Genomic DNA, 24,170 nt, shown 5'->3' with positions numbered 1-24,170 from the left:
AGAGACTCACAGAGATCCCTTCCAACAGGCTGTAGTCTCATTCTGTAGCTGAAAACATACCTTCGTGGCAGCATTACGAGACTCCACGCAGACTATAGAGCAGCTCATCTAACCAACAACCAATTTAAAAAACAAACCTGCTTTCTACTCTACGAGTTCCTGGTGACTTCAGGTTGATTCTGCAAACTCAGTAATTTAGCTTAACAGAGTAAGAGGCATAAACTGATCTGTAATTGGCATCATCTAGAAAACTCCCATCAGAAGTGACCATTTCCAGCTCACAGCATAAAACCCTGTACATTTCTGTGTGTGCCTTTTAAAAAATCTTTTATATGCTGCTTATGAACAGAGACGTTTGAAAGAGGCTAGTAAAGGCTAATACATACCTATCAAGTACATAGCCAAGAGCCTTATGCCGTATTCCTGAGTAAACCGATGGGCTTGTTTCCCAAGCAATTAAATTGGAAGCATCATGGAAAAGATGAATGTTTACCAAGTCAAAGGCACTATGACAAAAAAGAAAAAAAAAAAAATGATTCAGGATAAAAGAAAGAAACCATTTGTTGCATCAGCAAAGCATTCAACAACACACACGGTATTTGCTCTCATGTATTTCCTCACATGGATGGTATAAAATCAAGCGCTCTTCATCAGGAAATCATCACACACTATCATCAAACTTACAGCAGCTCATTGACAGGGACGACTGCATTGAGGCTTTTACTGAAACATGCATCACATGAAAAGGAAAAGCTGTTTGTCAGTTACAGGTGGCAGAATTCAAGCAGTGCCCTCACTAAAGTATGTGCAAACCAAAATTGAACGTGCAAACGACTTTAAGTTTCTACAGTAGAACTGTGGCTTTGCAAGAAACACAATGAAAAGCTATTGACGGGAGTATTTTACTGACATTAAGGGCTAAGTCATATCACTGCAACTCCTCATCTGTCCTCTGGACCCCCTCGAGCAGGTCTTCTTATGATCGCCATGTGTCCACCGTTTTCCCACTGTGATAGGTATCTATAACTACATCCTAACATACATTAACTACCAGTGCGTAAGTCCCATGGCACAAGGACTGGCATTTGCAGGGCTTGCACAGCACGTGGCTGGTTTTGGATAGTAGCAGTATTTTTAACACTATTAGTGCTGCTGGCCTTACAATGAACCTGTATGCAAATGTATTCTTGTACCTTAAATCACTTGCTGTTTTAAATCACAGTCCTGCTTTTCCCTGTGGCAGAAAACCTTCATGTAGAGGGATTTTTCTGCTATAAACGTGCCCAGACAGAGGCGTTTCCCTTTGTCACTTGTGCTAATCACAACGGAGGTGTCAGTTCTTGCTGGCTGGGAGGTACCTGGAAGGCAGACTGTCCTTTGAGCTCTGGTTTCCCACTGCTGGAAGACAGGGCACATCCAAGTGGCAAACAGAAACCTGTGCAGTTGTTACAGCCAAACTGGTATGCTGCTTTATACCTGGCTTCTTGCGGCCTACAGACCTGCTCTGCATCTTCTGGTGATGTGGTGATGGGACATGGTGAGTCACAATGGAACTAGAAACATGGAATGCTCTTTTCAACTAGAGACACCACATCCACATAACAAAACCCCTCAAGCCAACCAGTGCATGCAGCAATTCCTGCCTTGAGGGACTGAACCTCCAAAAGGGATACTTAGGGAACAGCACTGACAACACTGTATTTTGGAAAGGAGGTCCCTGAGCACCTGCAGAAAGTGGGATGCCCCATCAGCTCCCACATGCATAATACTGCTGTGTGTTATAAAAGTTGCTGCACTTGACTTTGAGGACACAATTGTGGTTACTGTTTCAATACATTTTGGGTAGATTCCATGAACACTGATAATAATTATTACACTAGTGTTGGACTGACAAGGGTAAAAAATGTCTTGGGTATAAATGGAGATCTTTAAACTTCTTTTAAACAGGGGAAGTTCAGGTTGGATTTAAGGCAGAAGCTCTTCCCTGTGAGGGTGCTGAGGCGCTGGCACAGGGTGCCCAGAGAAGCTGTGGCTGCCCCATCCCTGGCAGTGCTCAAGGCCAGGTTGGACACAGGGGCTTGGAGCAAGCTGCTCCAGTGGAAGGGGTCCCTGCCCGGGGCAGGGGTTGGGGCTGAAGGAGCTTTGAGGTCCCTTCCAACACAAACCAGGCTGGGGTCCTGTGATTCCATGAAAGCTGCCAGCACTTAAATAAGAAAAGACATTATGGGAAGAACAGAGGCAAAATGAAAGTGCCACAGCACTGACCAAGTCCAGCCTCAGTGACAGGACACCGGGGTAGTCATACTGGGCTGGTTTAAAGCTCTCTGTCCAAGCGTGCTTCAGTTCTGTTCCTGCCCTTGGCAGCACAGCAATACCCCATGGTCAAAGGAGCTATGTCAGCTGCCCTGAGCAGGTTCTTGGTTTTCCTGTCTGACACTTCTGGAAGCAAGGTTGATGGCCACAGCAACACTTGTCAGCCGAGAGCTGCTCTTCCAGGCACCATGTTACCTTCCACCTACAACTTCCCTGTCCTTACATTCAAACTTTCATGACACCGCTTGTCGTGACAAGTAATGACACCGATTTCGTCCTGCCCTTTCTGCAGAGCAGACAGCCAGCAACCAGCCTGAAGAGGAGGCTCTTTCCAGCTTTTACTGAAACACTCCCACCATTCTCAACTCACTAATGTAATCATGAGCCATATTCTACAGCTCCTCCCTTGATCCTGTTCTACACTATAGGTTATACACTATGAGTCAGTTACTCCCAATAGTGTGCTTGTGCATTTGAATTCTGCTCTCAGAGTGCAATGCTTGGCACTTCCCTGACTGTAAGCTTGCAATCTTAGAATCATAGAATCATAGAATGGTTAGGGTTGGAAAGGACCTCAAGATCATCCAGTTCCAACACCCCTGCCATGGGCAGGGACACCTCACACTAAACCATCCCACACAAGGCTTCATCCAACCTGGCCTTGAACACTGCCAGGGATGGAGCACTCACAACCTCCCTGGGCAACCCATTCCAGTGCCTCACCACCCTCACAGGAAAGAATTTCCTCCTTAGATCCAATCTAAACTTCCCCTGTTTAAGTTCTAACCCGTTACCCCTTGTCCTGTCACTGCAGTCCCTGACGAAGAGTCCCTCCCCAGGATCCCTATAGGCCCCCTTCAGGTACTGGAAGGCTGCTCTGAGGTCCCCACGCAGCCTTCTCTTCTCCAGGCTGAACAGCCCCAACTTCCTCAGCCTGTCTTCATACGGGAGGTGCTCCAGACCCTGATCATCCTCGTGGCCTCCTCTGGACTTGTTCCAGCAGCTCCATGTCCTTTTTATGTTGAGGACACCAGAACTGCACACAATGCTCCAGGTGAGGTCTCACAAGAGCAGAGCAGAGGGGCAGGATCACCTCCTTCGCCCTGCTGGTCACGCTCCTTTTGATGCAGCCCAGGATACGGTTGGTTTCTGGGCTGCGAGCGCACACTGCAGCCGGCTCATGTTCATTTTCTCATCGACCAGCACCCCCAAGTCCTTCTCTGCAGGGCCGCTCTGAATCTCTTCTTTGCCCAGTCTGTAGCTGTGCCTGGGATTGCTCCGACCCAGGTGTAGGACCTTGCACTTGTCGTGGTTGAACTTCATAAGGTTGGCATCAGCCCACCTCACAAGTGTGTCAAGGTCCCTCTGGATGGCATCCCTTCCCTCCAGCATATCAACCGGACCACACAGCTTGGTGTCATCGGCAAACTTGCTGAGGGCACACTCAATCCCTCTGTCCATGTCAGCGATGAAGATGTTAAACAAGACCGGTCCCAACACCGATCCCTGAGGGACACCACTCGTTACCGGTCTCCAGCCGGACATCGAGCCATTGACCACAACTCTTTGTGTGCGGCCGTCCAGCCAGTTCTTTATCCACCGAGTGGTCCATCCATCAAATTGATGTCTCTCCAATTTAGAGAGAAGGATGTCGTGTGGGACAGTGTCAAACGCTTTGCACAAGTCCAGGTAGATGACATCAACTGCTTTACCCTTGTCCATCAATTCTGTAGCCCCATCATAGAAGGCCACCAGATTGGTCAGGCAGGATTTCCCCTTAGTGAAGCCATGCTGGCTGTCACCAAGCACCTTGTTGTTTTTCATGTGCCTTAGCATGTTGTCCTTTAAAACATCAAACGAATTTTGACTGCTGATTCTGGCTTCTGATGTACTTGCCAAAATTCCCAGGGTGGTGCCATGCCTACATTTATAAATGTATTCTCTAGTCCACCCCCCTACCAATTATAAACTATATATGTAAATAATATTGAAGACCGTAATGCATTCAGGGCACTACCATGCACCTATTAACACGTAACACTAAGAACTACTGGAATAGAAATAAATGCCACCCCCTTATATTCAAGACACTGAAAACAAAGGCAAAATGAAGTGCATGCGGTTACGTAGCAGTCTCACTTTTTGTTAAAATGAAATCTCTGACTGCCCCAAGATTCTTTAGTTCTTCATCCACACTAAAGATAAGCTAATGAAGAATAATGAGGTGACAAATCTGGATGCACAGAGGGACTCAGGTCACTGAATCACAGAGGGCAGGGGACTGCTCTCTGCAATCTTTTAAGGTCACTTTTTGGGGCTGTTGGAAGATCTCTGGGTTTGGCACGAGGTACACTCTGTCGTGATGGGCAGGGAAATTCACAGCCCCCGCAAGGGTTCACACAGGAGCATTGTCTCCTGCCTGTATTTTTATTAACTATCAGCATGTAGAAATGCATCAGTCACAAGTCAGGAGTATGAAAATGGCCAGAACTTTGCTGATGTGCACATGCACAGGTGGGGTTTGAGCCCTCATCACACCACAGACAGACTCACTGTGCACTTACACCCAGAGCAGGTATATTTTCCAGCCCTCTGCATTTGCCATAATATTTCACTTTCCTGCTCCAGAAATGGTTCACAGTAACTTGCTCCTTTCACTTCTCCTTAGGAACATCTGAGATGTCGTTGGACCATGTGGATCATAACCACAGACTACTTCAGATGCAGAACTACCACACACAGCTCACAGAAAGAGCTGGGAGCCTCCTCACTCCTACCTCCCAATGTGCCCCTAGGAACCATAAGCATAGTACAGTATCTGATCAGAACAGCCAACTACACTCTCCTTTCAAGAACTATCACTTGTAATATCAACCTGCAAGAGAACATTTCCTTTACATCTATCTCTAAGAGCTGCTTTTTCTTGGAAAGGCCTGCAAATAAACTCACAAGTTTATTTTTCTGCAAAGAGGGAATGCAAGAGGACAGAAGAGACAGGGCCTGGAAAAGTCATGGTATAGGAGCAAAGGCCAGATTAGCAACTGGTGCTAAATGCTCACTTCTGCAGATCTCTGCTGCTGGGATCACATGCCATGTCACAGGGATCTGGAAAAACTACCAGGAACCTGCGTTCCTCCAGAGCTGCCTGCCTGTGAGTCATGAGTGTGCAAAGGGAGAAAACCTGCTGCTTGTTCATTTCTCACAAGCTGTTTGCTCAACGTAATACAGATGCCAGTGCAAAGCAGTCAGAGCACTGCTCAGCACGCAGCAGGCAGCCCGTGTGAACACTCATCAGGCCTTCAAATCAAACTTAGGATTCTAAGAAGTGAAACAAGCACAGGAGGAAGTGAAGGATGTTGAATGTTCACAATATTTAGATGACTATAACATACATACAAGGGGTGTGCTGCTGCCTGCTCTTTCTCCATCCCACCCTGCACTGGGCTGCCAGCTGCTTCGTTCTACCTTAAGATGCCACTAAGGAGCCTCACGCTGAGCAGGACCATGCCTTGGCTTCAAAATGTGAATCCCAACCTGAATACAACAAATTAAAAGTTCTGTTCCACTAAAAGTACCATAGCAGGAACTGGTTGCAAAAGCTGCACACTAAAGGTAGTGTCCCTCCACTGACTTCAGTGGAAACTGGACTAGGCTTAAAGTGCTGGCTCTAGGAGGGCATGGAGAACAATCTCCTTCCTCAGGAGGTGAGGGCTGTGTACACCTGAGGCTCAGCTCTCAGGTGTGAGCTTTAGCGACATACTGGCTCCTGTAGCCCCAACCACAGACACCAAGGTTTCTGACCGTGCTTGACTGAGAGGTTGTTTATGACCTGAGTTATCCCACACTCACTGCACATACATGTGAACAGTAACATCACTTTTTGCTGCACACCATCACAACTTACTGAGCATGTGTTCAATAAATAATAAAGCAAGGCAACTATTTTGGAAGCAATCTGTTCTATGGACAGACCAATCTATACATACGAATACCTCTTTGAAATGGCTGTTAATAAAAACATATATAACATACACCTAAGCAGAAATAACTTAAAGATGCTACTTACCAATCAGTAATACACCACCTTGTTCGAATGAAACCTTTTCTGGACCACTTGCACTGAAAAATAAGCAAATAAGAATCAGTCACCTTAAGCAAAGGATTATTGGAAAAGCGGAATGTACTTACACAGAGAACAAAATAAACCAAAGTTGTCCATACCCTGTAACTAATGTGCATGACACGCAGACCAAGGTACAATGAAACACACACTGTGTCTCTTCTAAATCCCAGAATGATTTTATATTCTTGGCCCTGCAGCACTTACAGACTTACATGTAAAATTAATATAAACCCTGGTAGTTGTTTGTAGATGAAAGATAGCCAATTAGGAAAGCTTTACAACCGTAGCTATGCTCAGCCTAAACCAGCACATTCTTCCTGCCTATGCACAAATGTCTTGGCTTCTTTGTAATTTTACCTGGACTGTAAAGTGTCAGCAGAGATTTACATCAAATTAAAATGAATGAGATGTGCTAGAGAGCCATTTCTCCTGCTGAGCCAACCCACCCAATATTTCTATAAAAGTTAAGGGGAATTTAAATAATGGTAAAACATTACATTTATCAAAACTGCAACAGCCGCGAGCAAGCCACAAATCAGCTCGTGCCAACATATGGCACTTATGGTACAGCAAAAGGATTTTTCCAGCACCACTCCTAAGCCACTGCCGTGAATTACAGCCTCCCACAAAAAGACATGATTCTGCATCCTATTTATTCACAGTTAACAATGGATGTGGGGCTACGCTCATGTTCTCCAGTAATGAATACCGCACCAGACAGGCCTAAGGAACGATGCCAGTGATTCTGCAGTAAAAGATGCATCACGTATAAAGTGCCAGCTGGAGAGGAGCACCCCCTGCTCAGGGGATCGCCCTCCTGAGGCACGGCCCTCCTGAGGGACTTACCCACCTCCCCATGCACACTGTGCAGGCGCAGCCACTGCTGGGGTAGTGAAGTGCCTCACAGCACCTACATGGGCTGTGTTCTCAGCACCCTTCAGATGCTGGTTCCCCACCGCCTCCCTTTTCAGGCACCAACATGGTAACCATCATCAAGACCAATCAGACATAACACCTCTTCTCTACCAGGGCCCCTTTCCCAGTGGGGTTCTTGCACTCAAACCATGGCTTATGAAGGTTCCAAAGTATTTATTTACTGAATAAATAATAGCTTGTTGAAAGCTTGAATGCGAAAACTATTTACTGATAGTGAAGATAAGGTCTGATAAGGTCTCAGGAGAGACCTTGTAACAGTCTTCCAGTGTCTAAAGGGGGCTGACGAGAAACCTGGAGAGGGGCTTGGGACAAGGGCCTGTAGGGACAGGCCAAGGGGAACGGCTTTAACCTGCCCAAGGGGAGACTGAGCTGAGCTCTTAGGCAGAAGCTCTTCCCTGTGAGGGTGCTGAGGCGCTGGCACAGGGTGCCCAGAGAAGCTGTGGCTGCCCCATCCCTGGCAGTGCTCAAGGCCTGGTTGGACGGAGCTTGGAGCTGGATGAACTTCAAGGTCCCCTCCAACCCAGCTACTCTGATCCTATGATTCTACTTAGAGCTGGCTTTCAGTAGCTCACAGGACATACATTAAGAGAGAATGATCTTAAAGTTCTTTTCCAACCTAAATGATTCTATGATTCTATGGAATAAGATAAATTAACAAAACACGCGTTCAGCCAAATGTAAAGATTTCCTATAAATAAAAGGAGAAAACCCCTCCTAAACGCAGAAAGGTTTTACAGAGTAAAGGGACTTCTCTTCCAAGTACACTCAAGTTTACACCTCCATCCCCCAGATCTCCGGGACCTGACGGCAGCAGTTCTGTAACCACAGATGGACATACGGGGGAATAGATGTTTCTGAGATATTTAGTAAGGAACATCAGTTGTTTGTTGGTGTCTATAGGTTCTTAAGTCTTTTAAGAACGTGGGCTTTTGGAAGCAAGTACACCGGCCTAAGTCTAAGAAGGTCACGTTCAGGGAGGAAATCCTAACAGTTCACTCCTCTGAGATCCGGCTGATGGCTGCATTCAGAGGGAACTAATTCACACAAATCCTTTTTACTTGTCTCAGGAGAGCACAACTGCTGACTCTTCCTAAACTGCAGCAGTAGTGAGAAATCCCCTGTGGTGCCTGTGAACAGATATCTACTTGACTGGGAGTATTTTTAGTATTAACACTGAAAAAGAACCTCCCCAGTAAGTCCAGCAGTGGCTCTGCTCACTGCTGAACACGGCCTGAGGGCGGACACACCACAGCTCCCAGCATGCTGCCTTCACGGCTGAACTACAAATCCCATAATCCAGTACGGTCTCTCCTGTTCACAGTTTCCGTGACACTTGTGACAGCACAGCCACAAGCTGAGATTTGGCAAAAAGACCACATTTATTCAAAAACAGAACAATGAAAAAGGCTCACTGCTAAAACCATTCAAAACTGGCTCAAATCTAATCACAGAATCATAGAATCACAGAATAGTTAGGGTTGGAAAGGACCTCAAGATCATCCAGTTCCAACCCCCTGCATGGGCAGGGACACCTCACACTAAACCATCCCACACAAGGCTTCGTCCAGCCTGGCCTTGAACACTGCCAGGGATGGAGCACTCACAACCTCCCTGGGCAACCCATTCTAGTGCCTCACCACCCTAACAGGAAAGAATTTCCTCCTTAGATCCAATCTAAACTTCCCCTGTTTCAGTTTTAACCCGTTACCCCTTGTCCTGTCACTACAGTCCCTGACAAAGAGTCCCTATAGGCCCCCTTCAGATACTGGAAGGCTGCTCTGAGGTCTCCACGCAGCTTCTCTTCTCCAGGCTGAGCAGTCCCAAGTTTTTCAGCCTTAATCCCAATCAAAAAAGGGGAGCTCTGTCATTTTAGTCTTAAAAATAACTTAAAAATAACATTTTAGCCTTAAAAATAACTAATGTTAGCCTTAAAAAATAACTTAAAATAAAAGTTCAAAAAATTGAACTTTTAATTACTGAAGTACAATACATAGAACTTAAAATCACACAGTCCAAGCCTATGATGAAGCCCAAGATAACATCTTGAATCAAGCTGTCGGCTTTCATCTGCTGTTCTCTTTGGCAACACAGCAGGTACTTCAAAAGATGTAATGTTAAACCAGGACCAACTGGATCATGCTGCTTAGAGCCATATCCAGCTGAGCTTTGAGCATCTCCAAGGGCAGTGATTCCACAACCTATGTGGGCCCCTCTCCTGCAGTTTACCCCCAAGGTGAAATCTCTTTCTGGATCTAGTGACATCTTCCCTTGCTGCAGCAGATGACTGCTGCCCTTGTCCTGTCCCTGTTCGCCATTCAGAGTTGCCAGGCCCCATCCCTCAAGAGCCATCAGTCGGCCACTGCAGCCAGCAGCCCATCTCCCCCTCTCCTGGCAGCACACATGGGCTCTCCGGCTTCTCCTCCCACATCCTGTGCTCCAGCCCCAGAGGTGCCTCTGCTATTGCTTGCTCCAGTTTGCCCACATCTGTCTCATACAGGTGCTCCAGAAGAAGACACTGGAGATGTGATGTGGCCTCAGAGTGCCAGACAGATGGAGTTGTCTCTTCCTGGAACCTAACATATCCTGAGATGCTGGTGGCCTCCTTTGCCACCAAAGTAGACTGCTGGCTCATGTTGAAGTTGCTATCCAACAAGGTCTAGGTCCTGTTCTGTTTTCTGGGTAGTCACCTCCAGCCCGTACCACTGTATGAGGTTATCCCATCCCCAGGGACAAGGCTTGGCATTAATCTTTGCTGAACTCCATGAGGCTCCTGTCAGACCATTTATCCAGCCTGTTGAAGTCCCTCTGAACAGCAGCCCTGCCCCAGCACACTGACTGCTCCCGCAGCTTGACACCCCCTGCGAAGCTGAGCGTGTGCTCCATCCTGGTGTCCAGCCTGTTAGCAGAGGTGTGGAATAGTACAGAACCCAGCAGGGACTCCTGAGAAACACCACCAGCAACCCGCTGCCAGCTGGACTGTGTTCACCACCCTGTGAGCCTGGTGGCTGGCCAACCTTCCATCCACCTACCCAGTACATTTCACCATCTGGGTTACAAGGATGCTGTGAGAGACTGCATCAAAGGCCTTGCTAGAACAGGGTGCCCAGAGAAGCTGTGGCTGCCCCATCCCTGGCAGTGCTCAAGGCCAGGTTGGACACAGGGGCTTGGAGCAAGCTGCTCCAGTGGAGGGTGGCAGTGATTTGGAAGTAGTTGAGCTATAAAGTCCGTTCCAACCCAAACCAGTCTGTGCACATCCACAGCGCTCCCCTTTGTCCACGCAACCGGTCATCCAGGAAGATTTGCTCCATCACCTACCCATGCCTGAGGAGAGGCCACCTGGGCCCCTTCACAAAAACGGCTTCGGATATTTGTGTGTTCCCAGCCCTCAGGAACTCTCTTTTCTGCTGGCAGTGAGGAGCCTTGCAATGCTGCCAGCCAGATCCCCTTCTCTGCTGTGCCCTGCCTGCTGCCACGGCTCACACACAGTTAGCTTCAGGTTTCGTGCAACCAACGTGTATGAGACTGGGAGTGCCACTGTCAATCACCATCCCCTTCTCCAGCAGCCATCCCACAGCACTTTGGTTGTGTCAGCGATGACCCCACCAACACGAACAAGACCTGTGTAAATACACCTGATATCAGCACTGCTGCCTTGCTCTGTTTCACACAAGCCCACACAGATACAAGCTGATTAAAACATTGCAACACAGTCAGTGTTTCATGACATGGCAAATACAGAATTTCTTCCTGAAGCTTGGTGCTTCCTCACCCATCCACTGCACCTATGTCTTCAAGGGAGGCAGGATGTATTAGAGGCTATTTTGTCAAAATTTTAACAGTGTAACCAAAATTCTGACACCTCTCTATTATTAAGTCCTTAAAAACAGAGTGTTTTTTTAAGAATACAATTTGAAAACTTGTAGTTACATTCCACCAGCCTTTTCTTTGTGAATAGAGTCTCTCAGGAGATGGTGCTGACCTTTTAAAAGCCCCTAGAAACACCACCTACATAAATAACCTCTGCTACATCGGGTAAAAGGACCTCCAGACAACATTAACATGAAGAGAGAGGTTATAGAGGGCTAATGTCAAAAAGCACTGTGAGCAATAAGTAATGCACACAAACCATGATTGATAATGACTAGCACAGAGCCTTAATTCATCTTTTCTCCATCATTTTACTGAGAGACCATATCAAATTAAATAGTGACCCAGCAAGGGTTTATTCAACCATACAAAGCAGGGGCATGAAGGAAAGACATATTCAAGTGGCAATGACTGCAGTGTAATTGCAGCTCCTTAAAGGAACACCCCAGTCCAGAGGAAGACCTGAAATCTTGCACATGAGCAGCCAGAACAACTGGGGCACCAAGAACATTCAGCATTAAGAGGCTGGTGCCACTGTAGTGGGAACAACCCCTCCTCCAAGCCACACACAGGAACCTGTGTTCCATGGACTCACATGATCCTCAGTTTTCAAATAGCCAGGGAAAGGAGCGTGTGTTACGACAGCTACCCACAAAACCCATGCGGAATGTAGTTCCTGCCCCAAAATCACTTCCTTCCTTTCCTTAGATCACTGCACAGAACCGGAGGGTTTATTCTCTTCTTTTTTAGGAGTTTGTATACAAACTGCCCAAAGTGCCCTTCTGATTTCCCTGTATTTCAGAGTAACACACAGAACATGGAGAACTCAAGCCCAATCCAGCCTCTGAACACCATCAAGCATTGTAACAGCACTATCAGTCATGTTTTTACTGCTAAAGATTTTTAGAAGTCATTATCTAAATTTAAGAGTCTGCAAATGAATGTATCTATGGCACTCATCAAAAAACGTACCATGAGAGCTGAAGGACATGAAGTCAATCTCTCTAATGGCAAAGTCTATTATGTAGTGTCATTATTTAATTGATAATATGCATTTTCACATAATGCTTTCATTACCCTTTATTTATAAGAAAATACAGTGTGAAGAATTTAGTAAGTATCTACTGGAAGAAAACATTTAAGTATCTGTGCATGACATACGCAAACATAAGAGGTATCTGATAAAACCTATACTTGCTCCACTTATTTTTACATACCAAACCATGGGACATGAAACCATTACTGCTGACAGCTTCTTCCTATACATGTCACCAGTGGAGTAGCCAACCAGCAGCAATACCCAATTCCTTCTCTGTAAGTTATTTTGGAAGGCAGAAATACAACAATCATACATTCGAAAGAAAGGTCAAGGTAAGAAAGTTGCGAGCTACCATGTGAAGCATCAGAAGGCCTGTGGAAGCAACTGGTACCAGTACCCACGTGGTGGGGCAGAGGTTCAGGGGTCCCTTCTTCACCTGCCAGACAACCACAAAGGAGCAAGGGGATGAAGGGGATGCAGAGCAGAGTGTGAGGTCTGAGGGTCCAGCCCTGCCCCTGAGGTGCAATGATCTACATCATTGCCAGAAACTGCTGGAATAATGGTTTGTGTGTGCAAGTGCACCACAGACACCTGCCTGTTCCCACATCCACTGCCAGAGCTTTCTTCTGTTTCACAAGGCTCCTTCTTTCTTCCTCCTGTATTTTAATAGACTCTCTGAATAACATTTCAGTCTCCAAGAATTCTTTCCTTGGAACAGCAGAATTTAGGGTTGACAGGAGTACAGACAATGGGCCTAAATTTTAGCTGCCCAGCCCCACATATGACAGTGACTCTGGAGCTCATTTCACTCCTTCTGAAAACGCAAAGTCTCATTACAAACCCTGTTTTATAAAATAGCCTTTATAGGGAGATAATTACAGCAATAAGGTTTACACTATGAAGGTAATAGTAGCAAGGTGATGACATGACACAGAACTGCCAACAGGACGTTCCATGGCTTGTCCCAAAATGACAAACTGGGATGTCACAACGAATGTGCTGCTATGGACAGGATAAGCCTAACTGAGCATGTCACCAGTCTTTCTTCCAATTAAGATTTTCTTTAGCTCTTCTCTATACAGCCGCATTACGTTACTGGTGAAGCATATGACTTAAAGTAGTTGCAAGAGCAGCAGTGGTGGATGGAAACATGATGGTTTAGGCCTTTCACTTGGCCAAGCAAAAGCCAGCACAGATGACGGGGGAGATACTTCAGCTCTTGCTGGAGAATATCACCCTGCCTAGGCTGAATCAAGCAATGACACCTATGCCTCTGTAACATAGAATGACACTGGTTTTGTTGTGCAGCTTGTGTATTTCACCACACCAGCCTGTAAATTACCTTTACTCATAACTTGAACACTCTTACTTAATTCCTTTAACTTCAATAAATAATTCATGTATTAATAATTTCATAGAATCACAGAATGGTTAGGGTTGGAAAAGACCTTAAGATCACCTAGTTCCAACTCAATTTGTCTACTTAACATTAAGAATACAAAGGTTTGTAGGCTCTGAACTCAATACAGCCCAGTTAAATAGTACAACCCATGTTAAATACAAAAAACATCATCTTTCACCTTAGATACATACTGCAGCTGAACAACATATGTAGTACGTCTTTTGGATCACTGATGTGCTTTAGTATTTCCAAATACAGTATTTGGAAAGACGAGCTTTTTGGAAACAGAATTGAAAGAATGATAGCTTGGGAAGGAGAAAGAGAGAATTCTTTCTCCTTGCACATTTCAAAGCCACAATCTTTATTTTCAGTTTAACAAATAGTCTCTAGCTGCTCCATCTGTAAGCCAGCATAAAACCAGACAGAGCTGATATAGATCATCTGTACACTCTCAGAGAGGTATCTACATTTTAAAATAGGAGAAAAAATTTCTACTGCATGTCCCAGAAAGGGGGTACCACATCTTTCACCTTACAGTATTAAGTCTCCTCTCAGATCCTCTGTTAATAGGATTCCTTTAGCCAGCAGATGGATTGTGAATACAGCCAGTTTCATCTACTAAAAGACAACATAAATCATCATTGAGAAAGGAGAGACCGCAGTAAGGTTATCACCATACAGCCTTCTCCATGAAAGGTTTGCATTAAAGCATTAGTGAAATTAATTCATCTTTCACAAGAGCTTTGAGCAGTATCTGTGATCTATGATAACAACCAATTTCTCACTATGGGGAAAAAAAATTACTCAGGCCTGATAGACTACACAAATCTGCTTTTTTTTAAATGGCCTAACATTATCTGGAGTGTTGCTCCCAGAGGCATCATTTGAGTCTCATGCCTAGCCAAGAGGAGCCATAAATCAAGACAGAAAGTTTTGTTAGTTTTATATGCAGTGGGCTGTAATTATTTTGAATTGCATTATGCCTCAATCATTGTAATTACTTTTAGATCATCCTTAAGCAGCAGTAATAAAAAGAAAAGAAATCAGTCTTAAACCGTTTCTCACACAAAACATTGTACATGTGGTATCAGAAGTGGCTAAAACACACACGAGCATGTAAATGTGATGTTTGGAGAGATGCTGCTCATGCTTTCTGCTGTGACAACTCAGGTTTTCAACCTAGACATTGTTTGTAATCTTTGAACTAGCATCATTATTACCAACACTTCTCGAGGAAGGAAATAGCATGATTAATTTTAGCTTTAAAAATAGAAAGGTGGATATCATGGACTCACAGAATCACAGAGTGGTTTGGGTTGGAAGGGGCCTTAAAGCTCATCCAGCTCCAACCCCTGCCATGGGCAGGGACCCCTTCCACTGGAGCAGCTTGCTCCAAGCCCCTGTGTCCAACCTGGCCTTAAGCAATGCCAGGGATGGGGCAGCCACAGCTTCTCTGGGCACCTCGTGCCAGTGCTTTAAGTTCTTTTAGATGCTTCTTGGGCTCTGAACCTCACAGCCCTGCAGCTAAAACAGCACTGCAGAGTGCGCTGAATACAGGAGCTACTGCTCCAGATACCGCTGTGGGAACACCTGATCCCTGAGCAGGAAACGAACACGATCCCTGCTCCACAGCAGTGTGAGAGAGCCACTGAACTCAGCCACGTCTCCAAGAGACTCATGTAAGAGGCATAACGAATGATGCCGAGCAAGTTACACATTTGCCAGTCTGATGATGAAACAACAGCAGGGAAATAACAACGGGAATCATTCTCCCTGGTACCAGTGAGCAATCCATAATTTGGCCTATTGCTGTTACCACTCGCAGTATTACAATCAAATCATTCAGTGGCGCTGTTCGTTTCCTACCCTGCTGTCAATCACCCACAGTGCTGCAGCTTAGAGCTTACTGCTGATGGAGGAGAAAAACAAATAGCTGAGTAAACTGCCTGAAGGGACTTCAAAATGATGGAACAATTCATAGGAGTATTAAAGCAGTTTATTCACAGGAGGTAAAAGATAGTAAAAGTACGGCAAAGGAGCTTCCCTTCCAGCACGGAGATACAGAAATAATTCCGTATCAAAGAAAAGAATAACCTACATGCCATGCGCCCCGTAATTACCCATCGACGCTCTCCCAAGCAGACATGCACTGTGTAAATGGCTCTGTGTGTATTTACAAACTCTAGATTTATTTTTAGAGCTTATTTAGCTCTCCCTTGTATGAAAGCAGTAACATGCCTGTTTGATGCACAAATGTAAAACAGATTCCAAAGATCTATTGACTTGGCTTGTAACCACTGTAAGATGCTCTTAAGAAATTAAAAATGAGCAAATAAAAGTAAGCATCAAAGAAGAGAACTGCTGGCAAAGACTGTGCTTGCATGTGCAACTGCACTTGCAGGGGCGGTGGAAGGAAGCCCTCAGTGCTGCTGGGTTTAACAAGACCTTCATCTTCTATGAGAACAACAAAACCAGGGGGTACCAGGGCAGTGCCAGAGGAACACACCAGCATGTTGTAAATCATGTGAACTCTTGCACCAGTAAGGAAGCCCCTTTTCATACAGGCTGGCAGGACTGCAGTGGTTCCTCACCGTACCAAACAGGAACCAGCATCACTCCAGCCATGATCCCGCAGTGGCTGAATACAATTGGAATCCATTCAAAGTCGTGTCTCCCCCTGCCAAGGAGTAATTCTCCCTGAAACGGACTTGCAGTTGGCACTGTGGGCCATTCTTTTGGTTTTAAATGCACAAACAAGCCTTTTCATTACTGTCTCCATCCCTCACAAGGGTTTCCTACTACACAAAGAACTCCATTTGACTTGGGTAAATCCATGCAATGACTTAAAACACACATTATAGGTGACAAGAAACTGACAAACAAATAAAAACCCAAGACTCGATTCTGACCTTATTTGCATTACTGGGAGTAGCTGCTCAAGTCACCAGACCAAGTCAGGAACAAACCGAGTATTTGGGCACACTCCGCGGATTGCACATACCTCAGGGAAATAATCCTGTGGAAACTTCTCTTTTTCCAGCATGGGCGTGCTTTCTAAAGTGTCAGAGTAGATTTCTTTCCCAGTTACCTTTTTATACTTCTTAGCTAGGAAGAGACAAAAACCAAAATTAACAGACTTATCTTTAGCATCATGCGCAACTTACAGCGCTCCTTGTCAAAGCAGTGGCAACTGCAAAAGAGGCGGTAGGGCCTCAGCCAAAATACACGAGCACTGAGCTGTTGTGGAGTTTAAAAGAGAGCCCACTAAGCACATACAAACCGGGGCCTCTGCTTCAGACCTCTCGAGGTGAGACAGGCACGGGTCTGATATTTTACTACCCCGAGCACTGTACAGTGCTGCAGCTCTAATTACAAGCCAGGTCTCTGCACATCCTTGCACTCAAACTTTTTGTCATGGTTCTTCCAGGAGATGCCTGTTTGCGTCCTCAGCCAGCATCCAGCAATCCATGCTGGGTGACTGACAGGGAAATTAATTACTGCAAAACACATTCAGGTACAGAATGTTACTTCTGAGCAGTGATGATCTGTATGTTTCATCCAGCAACTCCTGTTTTCAGCTTTTAAGTCCACCTACCTCAACATCAACTGATGCACATATGTAACACATTATTAATCATCTTTAACCCATCCAACAAGTACTTATTAATTTAGGTTATCTCACTTTCTGCCTTTTGCTTTAAATCATCAATACTGACAATCATCGTTCACTTTGTGTTTGGCCACACTTGAGTTGTCTGCTTGGCAGGCTGTGGCCTCTAGTGTGGTTCTCACTCCAGAACTGACTCTGTAACGCTGGTGGAGCTCCTAATGAAGGATGAGTTGACCACAAGCTGAGCAGCCCATTCCTCTTGTGGAATGGATCTGAGGTAGACTGGTTTTTATTAACAACAGTCTCTGAAAAGAGAGGTGACATCCCCCAGTCACCAACTGAATCATTAAATACTGCAATGTCCTGAGACAACCTGAGTACAGGGATGTTGTCCGGGAAGCTAGGGACCAGGTTAGGAAGGCTAAGACCCAGTTAGAATTAAACCTAGCCAGGGATGTTAAGGATAACAGGAAGGGATTCTACAGGTACGTAGCAAACAAGAAACAGACTAGGGACAACATAGGCCCCCTGAGGAAGCTCTCGGGAGAACTGGCTACACAGGATTTGGAGAAGGCTGAGGTTCTGAATGACTTCTTCGCCTCAGTCTTCACTGGCAAAGGCCCTGACTGCACCGCCCAGGTCTTAGAAGGCAGACGCAGGGGCTGTGAGAATGAAGCCCTTGGGCCCACTGTAGGAGAGGATCTGGTTCGAGACCATCTTCAAAATCTGAACGCACACAAGTCCGTGGGACCTGATGGAATCCATCCGCGGGTCCTGAAGGAGCTGGCGAATGAAGTTGCTAAGCCACTGGCCATCGTATTTGAAAAATCATGGCAGTCAGGTGAAGTTCCCGATGACTGGAAAAAGGGAAATATAACCCCCATTTTCAAGAAGGGGAAAATGGAAGACCCGGGGAATTACAGACCAGTCAGTCTCACCTCTGTGCCTGGCAAAATCTTGGAGCACATTCTCCTGGACAGCATGCTAAGGCACATGAAAAACAACAAGGTGCCTGGTGACAGCCAGCATGGCTTCACTAAGGGGAAATCCTGCCTGACCAATCTGGTGGCCTTCTATGATGGGGCTACAGAACTGATGGATAAGGGTAAAGCAGTTGATGTCATCTACCTGGACTTGTGCAAAGCGTTTGACACTGTCCCACACGACATCCTTCTCTCTAAATTGGAGAGATATCAATTTGATGGATGGACCACTCGGTGGATAAAGAACTGGCTGGACGGCCGCACACAAAGAGTTGTGGTCAATGGCTCAATGTCCGGCTGGAGACCGGTAACGAGTGGTGTCCCTCAGGGATCGGTGTTGGGACCGGTCTTGTTTAACATCTTCATCGCTGACATGGACAGTGGGATTGAGTGCGCCCTCAGCAAGTTTGCCGATGACACCAAGCTGCGTGGTCCGGTTGATACGCTGGAGGGAAGGGATGCCATCCAGAGGGACCTTGACACGCTTGTGAGGTGGGCTGATGCCAACCTTATGAAGTTTAACCATGACAAGTGCAAGGTCCTGCACCTGGGTCGGAGCAATCCCAGGCACAGCTACAGACTGGGCAAAGAAGAGATTCAGCGCGGCCCTGCAGAGAAGGACTTGGGGGTGCTGGTCGATGAGAAAATGAACATGAGCCGGCTGCAGTGTGCGCTCGCAGCCCAGAAACCAACCGGATCCTGGGCTGCATCAAAAGGAGCGTGACCAGCAGGGCGATCGAGGTGATCCTGCCCCTCTGCTCTGCTCTTGTGAGACCTCACCTGGAGCATTGTGTGCAGTTCTGGTGTCCTCAACATAAAAAGGACATGGAACTGCTGGAACAAGTCCAGAGGAGGCCACGAGGATGATCAGGGTCTGGAGCACCTCCCGTATGAAGACAGGCTGAGGAAGTTGGGGATGTTCAGCCTGGAGAAGAGAAGGCTGCGTGGGGACCTCAGAGCAGCCTTCCAGTACCTGAAGGGGGCCTATAGGGATCCTGGGGAGGGATTCTTCATTAGGGACTGTAGTGACAGGACAAGGGGTAAAGGGTTCAAACTGAAACAGGGGAAGTTTAGATTGGATCTAAGGAGGAAATTCTTTCCTGTTAGGGTGCTGAGGCACTGGAATGGGTTGCCCAGGGAGGCCGTGAGTGCTCCATCCCTGGCGGTGTTCAAGGCCAGGTTGGATGAAGCCTTGGGTGGGATGGTTTAGTGTGAGGTGTCCCTGCCCATGGCAGGGGGGTTGGAACTGGATGATCTTGAGGTCCTTTCCAACCCTAACCATTCTATGATTCTATGAAACCGAGAAACATGGAAAAAGTTCTTACACAGAGCCCCAGGGAAAGCTCAGAGCAGCTCCAGTGCCTAAAGGGGGCCTACAAGAAACCTGGAGAGGGACTTTGGACAAGGGCCTGTAGGGACAGGCCAAGGGGAATGGCTTGAACCTGCCCGAGGGGAGACTGAGCTGAGCTCTTAGGCAGAAGCTCTTCCCTGTGAGGGTGCTGAGGCGCTGGCACAGGGTGCCCAGAGAAGCTGTGGCTGCCCCATCCCTGGCAGTGCTCAAGGCCAGGTTGGACACAGGGGCTTGGAGCAAGCTGCTCCAGTGGAAGGGGTCCCTGCCCGTGGCAGGGGTTGGAGCTGGAGGGGCTTTAAGGTCCCTTCCAGCGTGGGATTCTGTGCTTGTATGAACAGACTGAATGCTTTCCCTCAGGGACAGTAGCAGAGAATACGCTGGGGCAAACCCAAGTGGTTTAGTGAGTGGTCTAGAACAGGAAAAACAGAAATTTCTCACTGTTACATCCTAAACCAGAAATGGAGACACCAATGGGATTCAGAGACAGCAGGGGAAACCAGATTAAAAGAGGATGTTAATTTTCTATTTAACACATTATTTTGCTAGGCAACTTCCTGCCCAGGATCCTCTCACTGAGCAAGATCCTGAAAAAGCCTGGCTATTCATAATGATGTCAATGCCTATAACACCAGCCGAACTCAGACACGAACAGGGCCTCTGAGGAGATGGCTGTTAAGCTCCAAAATCCTGAGGTGCCACTGCCTGCTGGCTCCCACCAGAGGATGTCGCCTGGGTGTCTGCTGCGTTCAGGAGCAGGGGCTGCACCGACAGAGCACGGTTGACGCAGCACAGCCCTCCTGTGACACGCCAGCCTGGTCAACCTGGTCAAGCACGGCCAGTACCAGAAACCTCCAGGTTTCAGCGGGGTGGTTAAAAACCAACATCAGATAAACATAAAGATCAGACAAGAGGCGTCCTTCTTCTGGTTTCCTTCTGCAGTGGTCTGTGCTTACACACGCAGCTCAGCCAAGTCTCAATGATTTGTGTAGTCACTTAAGGTAAAATAAGGTCTTATTTTTGAATGGCCTTCACTGATACCAGGCCTCTGCACCAGTTCTGATCAGATTATTTCAAATCAAGAAGGTGAAAGTATCTTGCTCGGGGAATCTGGAGGAGATGAGCTGGACTAAGTCCATTCAAATCCCATACTGGCTGCTCGGTGACCCTGTAGCCACCCACCTCCTCCAGACTATCTGTTCCTGGCGGTCAGCACAGGCCGACGTGTGCATTGAAGCTGGAAGAGGTGCTGTTTGTCAAAGAGACTCAGTGGTAAAGCCCACCACTTTCCAGAGTCCTTAAAGGGCACATCACAGACAGAAGGAGCACGGACTCTTCAGCTCTAACAATTGATCTATGGATCTATACAGCTCATGAACAAGAGGTTCTGCTTCTCGATCCACTTTGTCTCTCCTGATCAGGGCAATGTATGGGCATGTCTACAGGCAAGAACATGACTTCATTTACCTAACTCTTCTGACACAGGAATTTGGAAGCTATCTTACAGCTACCATTAAGCTGGAACAACCCAACGAGACTGAGTTTGACTCGGAACGCATAAGAGAAAAATTCCAGAACAACTATTATCACCAAGAGCCCTGAACTGTCCGGTTCTACTGAATATCTGGTGGAAATACCAATCAATAGAAAACCTTGTCACTTGGAGTCATCTAGCTAAAGTATTTTATATAATTTGAGGAAGCATTTACTGTGATGCAGCTGTGTATCTTTGGGGGGAGCGGGGAAGGATCATTTTTTTATGTGGTGATCACTTTGAGGTCTGGCTCCCACAGGAAGGTTAAACAGATACCCTGGCAAACTCATGTGGCATCATTCTCAGTAGGTCACGGATGGATGTGCCTCTTTCAAGAAGTTTAACAGTGTCATCAAAACGATCCCAACGTCATTCAGGATACAGAACACATTTGGCAGAACTGGAAGGACCGAGGGTGCCTGCTGTGAGAACCTAAGTAAAAGGCAGCACTTGGCAGAGAGGAGGCCCTTCACCATCACCGTGTACACCAATGCACGCAGCATGGGGAATAAACAGGAGGAGTTAGAAGTCTGTGTGCGGGCTAAAGGTTATGATCTAGTGGCGATTACAGAGACATGGTGGGACAGTTCACATGACTGGAATGTGGTCATGGATGGCTATGTCCTTTTTAGGAAAGATAGGTCAGCGAAGCGAGGTGGTGGAGTGGCTCTTTACGTGAGAGAGCAACTAGAATGTATTGAGTTCTGTCCGGGGTCGGATGAGGAGCAAGTGGAATGTCTGTGGGTACGAATCAAGGGGCTGACTGGCACGGGTGATACAGTTGTGGGGGTCTATTACAGACCTCCTGATCAGGACGAAGGAGTTGATGAGGCTTTCTACAGGCAACTGGAAGTAGCCTCGCGACTACATGCCTTAGTCGTCGTGGGGGACTTTAATTACCCCGATATTTGCTGGAAGACTCACACAGCCAGTCATTCACAGTCTAGGAGGTTCCTCGAGTGCATTGATGATAATTTCTTAATGCAAATGGTGGACGTACCAACTAGGGGAGCAGCCCTGCTAGATTTAGTACTCGCCAACAAGGAGGGTTTGGTCGAAGTGGTGACGGTCAATGGCAGCCTTGGCTGCAGTGACCATGAGATGGTGGAGTTTAGGATCCTGTGTGGGAGGAATAGAATACCTAGCAAAGCCACAGTTCTGGATTTCCGAAGGGCCAACTTTGGCCTCTTCAGTCAACTGCTAAGGGAAGTCTCATGGGAAAGTGTACTAGGCGGTAAAGGGGCTCAAGATAGTTGGTTAGCATTCAAGGACCGCTTCTTCCAAGCTCAGGATCGGAGCGTCCCAATAAGTAGGAAGTCAAGTAAGGGATCTAGGAGACCGGCGTGGTTAAACAAGGAGCTGCTGGGCAAACTCAAGTGGAAAAGGAGAATCTATGGATTATGGAAGGAGGGGCTGGCCGCTTGGGAGGAATATAGGACAGTTGTTAGAGGATGTAGGGAGGCAATTAGGACAGCTAAGGCCTCCTTGGAACTCAATCTTGCTAGTCGGGTTAAAGACAATAGAAAGGGCTTCTTCAAATACATAGCAAATAAAACTAACACAAGAGGCAATATAGGCCCACTGCTGAACGAAGTGGGTACCCTGGAGACAGAGGATATAAAGAAGGCAGAGGTGCTGAATGCCTTCTTTGCCTCTGTCTTTACTCCTGCAGACTCTCCCCGAGGGCCCCGGATTTCTATAGCCCCAGAAGGAGTCAGGACAAAGGAGGAGTTTGCTTTGGTAGATGAGGATTGGGTTAGGGATCAGCTATGCAATCTGGACATCTGTAAATCGATGGGTCCGGATGGAATGCACCCACGGGTGCTGAGGGAGCTGGCGGAGGTCATTGCTAGGCCACTTTCCATCATCTTTGGTAAGTCATGGGAAACGGGCGAGGTGCCTGAGGATTGGCGGATGGCAAAGGTCACACCAATCTATAAGAAGGGCAAGAAGGAGGACCCGGGTAATTATAGACCGGTCAGCCTTACCTCCATCCCTGGAAAGGTGATGGAACAACTTATTCTTGACTCCATCACTAGGCATATCAAGGATGAGGGGGTCATTAAGAACAGCCAACATGGTTTTATGAGGGGGAAGTCATGTATGACCAACCTTATAGCCTTCTATGAGGAAGTGACTAGGTGGAGGGATGATGGTAGAGCGGTAGATGTAGTTTTTCTTGATTTCAGTAAGGCATTTGATACTGTCTCCCACAGCATCCTCATAGATAAGCTAAGGAAGTGTGGGCTTGACGATCAAGTAGTGAGGTGGATCGAGAACTGGTTGAAAGGAAGAAGGCAGAGAGTTGTGGTCAATGGCGCAGAATCTAGCTGGAGGTCTGTGACTAGTGGAGTTCCTCAGGGGTCGGTGCTGGGACCGGTGCTGTTTAATATTTTCATCAATGACCTGGATGAGGGAACTGAGTGCACCCTCAGCAAGTTTGCTGATGACACAAAACTGGGAGGAGTGGCTGACACACCAGAGGACTGTGCTGCCATTCAGCGAGACCTGGACAGGCTGGAGAGTTGGGCGGGGAGAAACTTGATGAAATTTAACAAGGGCAAGTGTAGAGTCTTGCATCTGGGGAAGAACAACCCCATGTACCAGTACAGGTTGGGGGGTGACCTGCTGGAAAGTAGTGAAGGGGAAAGGGACCTGGGGGTCCTGGTGGATAGGAGGATGACCATGAGCCAGCAATGTGCTCTTGTGGCCAAGAAGGCAAATGGCATCTTAGGGTGCATTAGAAAGGGAGTGGTTAGTAGGTCAAGAGAGGTTCTCCTCCCCCTCTACTCAGCCTTGGTGAGGCCGCATCTGGAATATTGTGTCCAGTTCTGGGCCCCTCAATTCAAGAAGGACAGGGAATTGCTTGAAGGAGTCCAGCGCAGAGCCACAAAGATGATTAAGGGAGTGGAACATCTCCCTTATGAGGAGAGGCTGAGGGAGCTGGGTCTCTTTAGCTTGGAGAAGAGGAGACTGAGGGGTGACCTCATCAATGTTTACAAATATGTAAAGGGT

At 46.9% G+C, this 24,170-nt stretch overlaps 1 protein-coding gene across 2 annotated transcripts in view; it reads right to left on the bottom strand.

Annotated features, from left to right (window-relative positions):
* The window catches only part of INPP5A (inositol polyphosphate-5-phosphatase A), a 215,545-nt gene that overhangs the window by 82,146 nt on the left and 109,229 nt on the right, over positions 1–24,170 (bottom strand). For both annotated transcript variants that reach the window (XM_065672509.1, XM_065672510.1), the window contains exons 6-8: positions 16,682–16,785; positions 6,380–6,432; positions 387–506 (exon numbers count right to left, since the gene is read on the bottom strand). In XM_065672509.1, the coding sequence (XP_065528581.1) occupies positions 387–506; positions 6,380–6,432; positions 16,682–16,785 (277 nt within the window). The remainder of the gene's footprint in view (positions 1–386; positions 507–6,379; positions 6,433–16,681; positions 16,786–24,170) is intronic.

The sequence above is a fragment of the Lathamus discolor genome, chromosome 3 (assembly GCF_037157495.1).
Source record: "Lathamus discolor isolate bLatDis1 chromosome 3, bLatDis1.hap1, whole genome shotgun sequence".
NCBI classification, from domain to species: Eukaryota; Metazoa; Chordata; class Aves; order Psittaciformes; family Psittacidae; genus Lathamus; species Lathamus discolor.
This window is presented reverse-complemented; position numbering and strand designations above follow the sequence as displayed.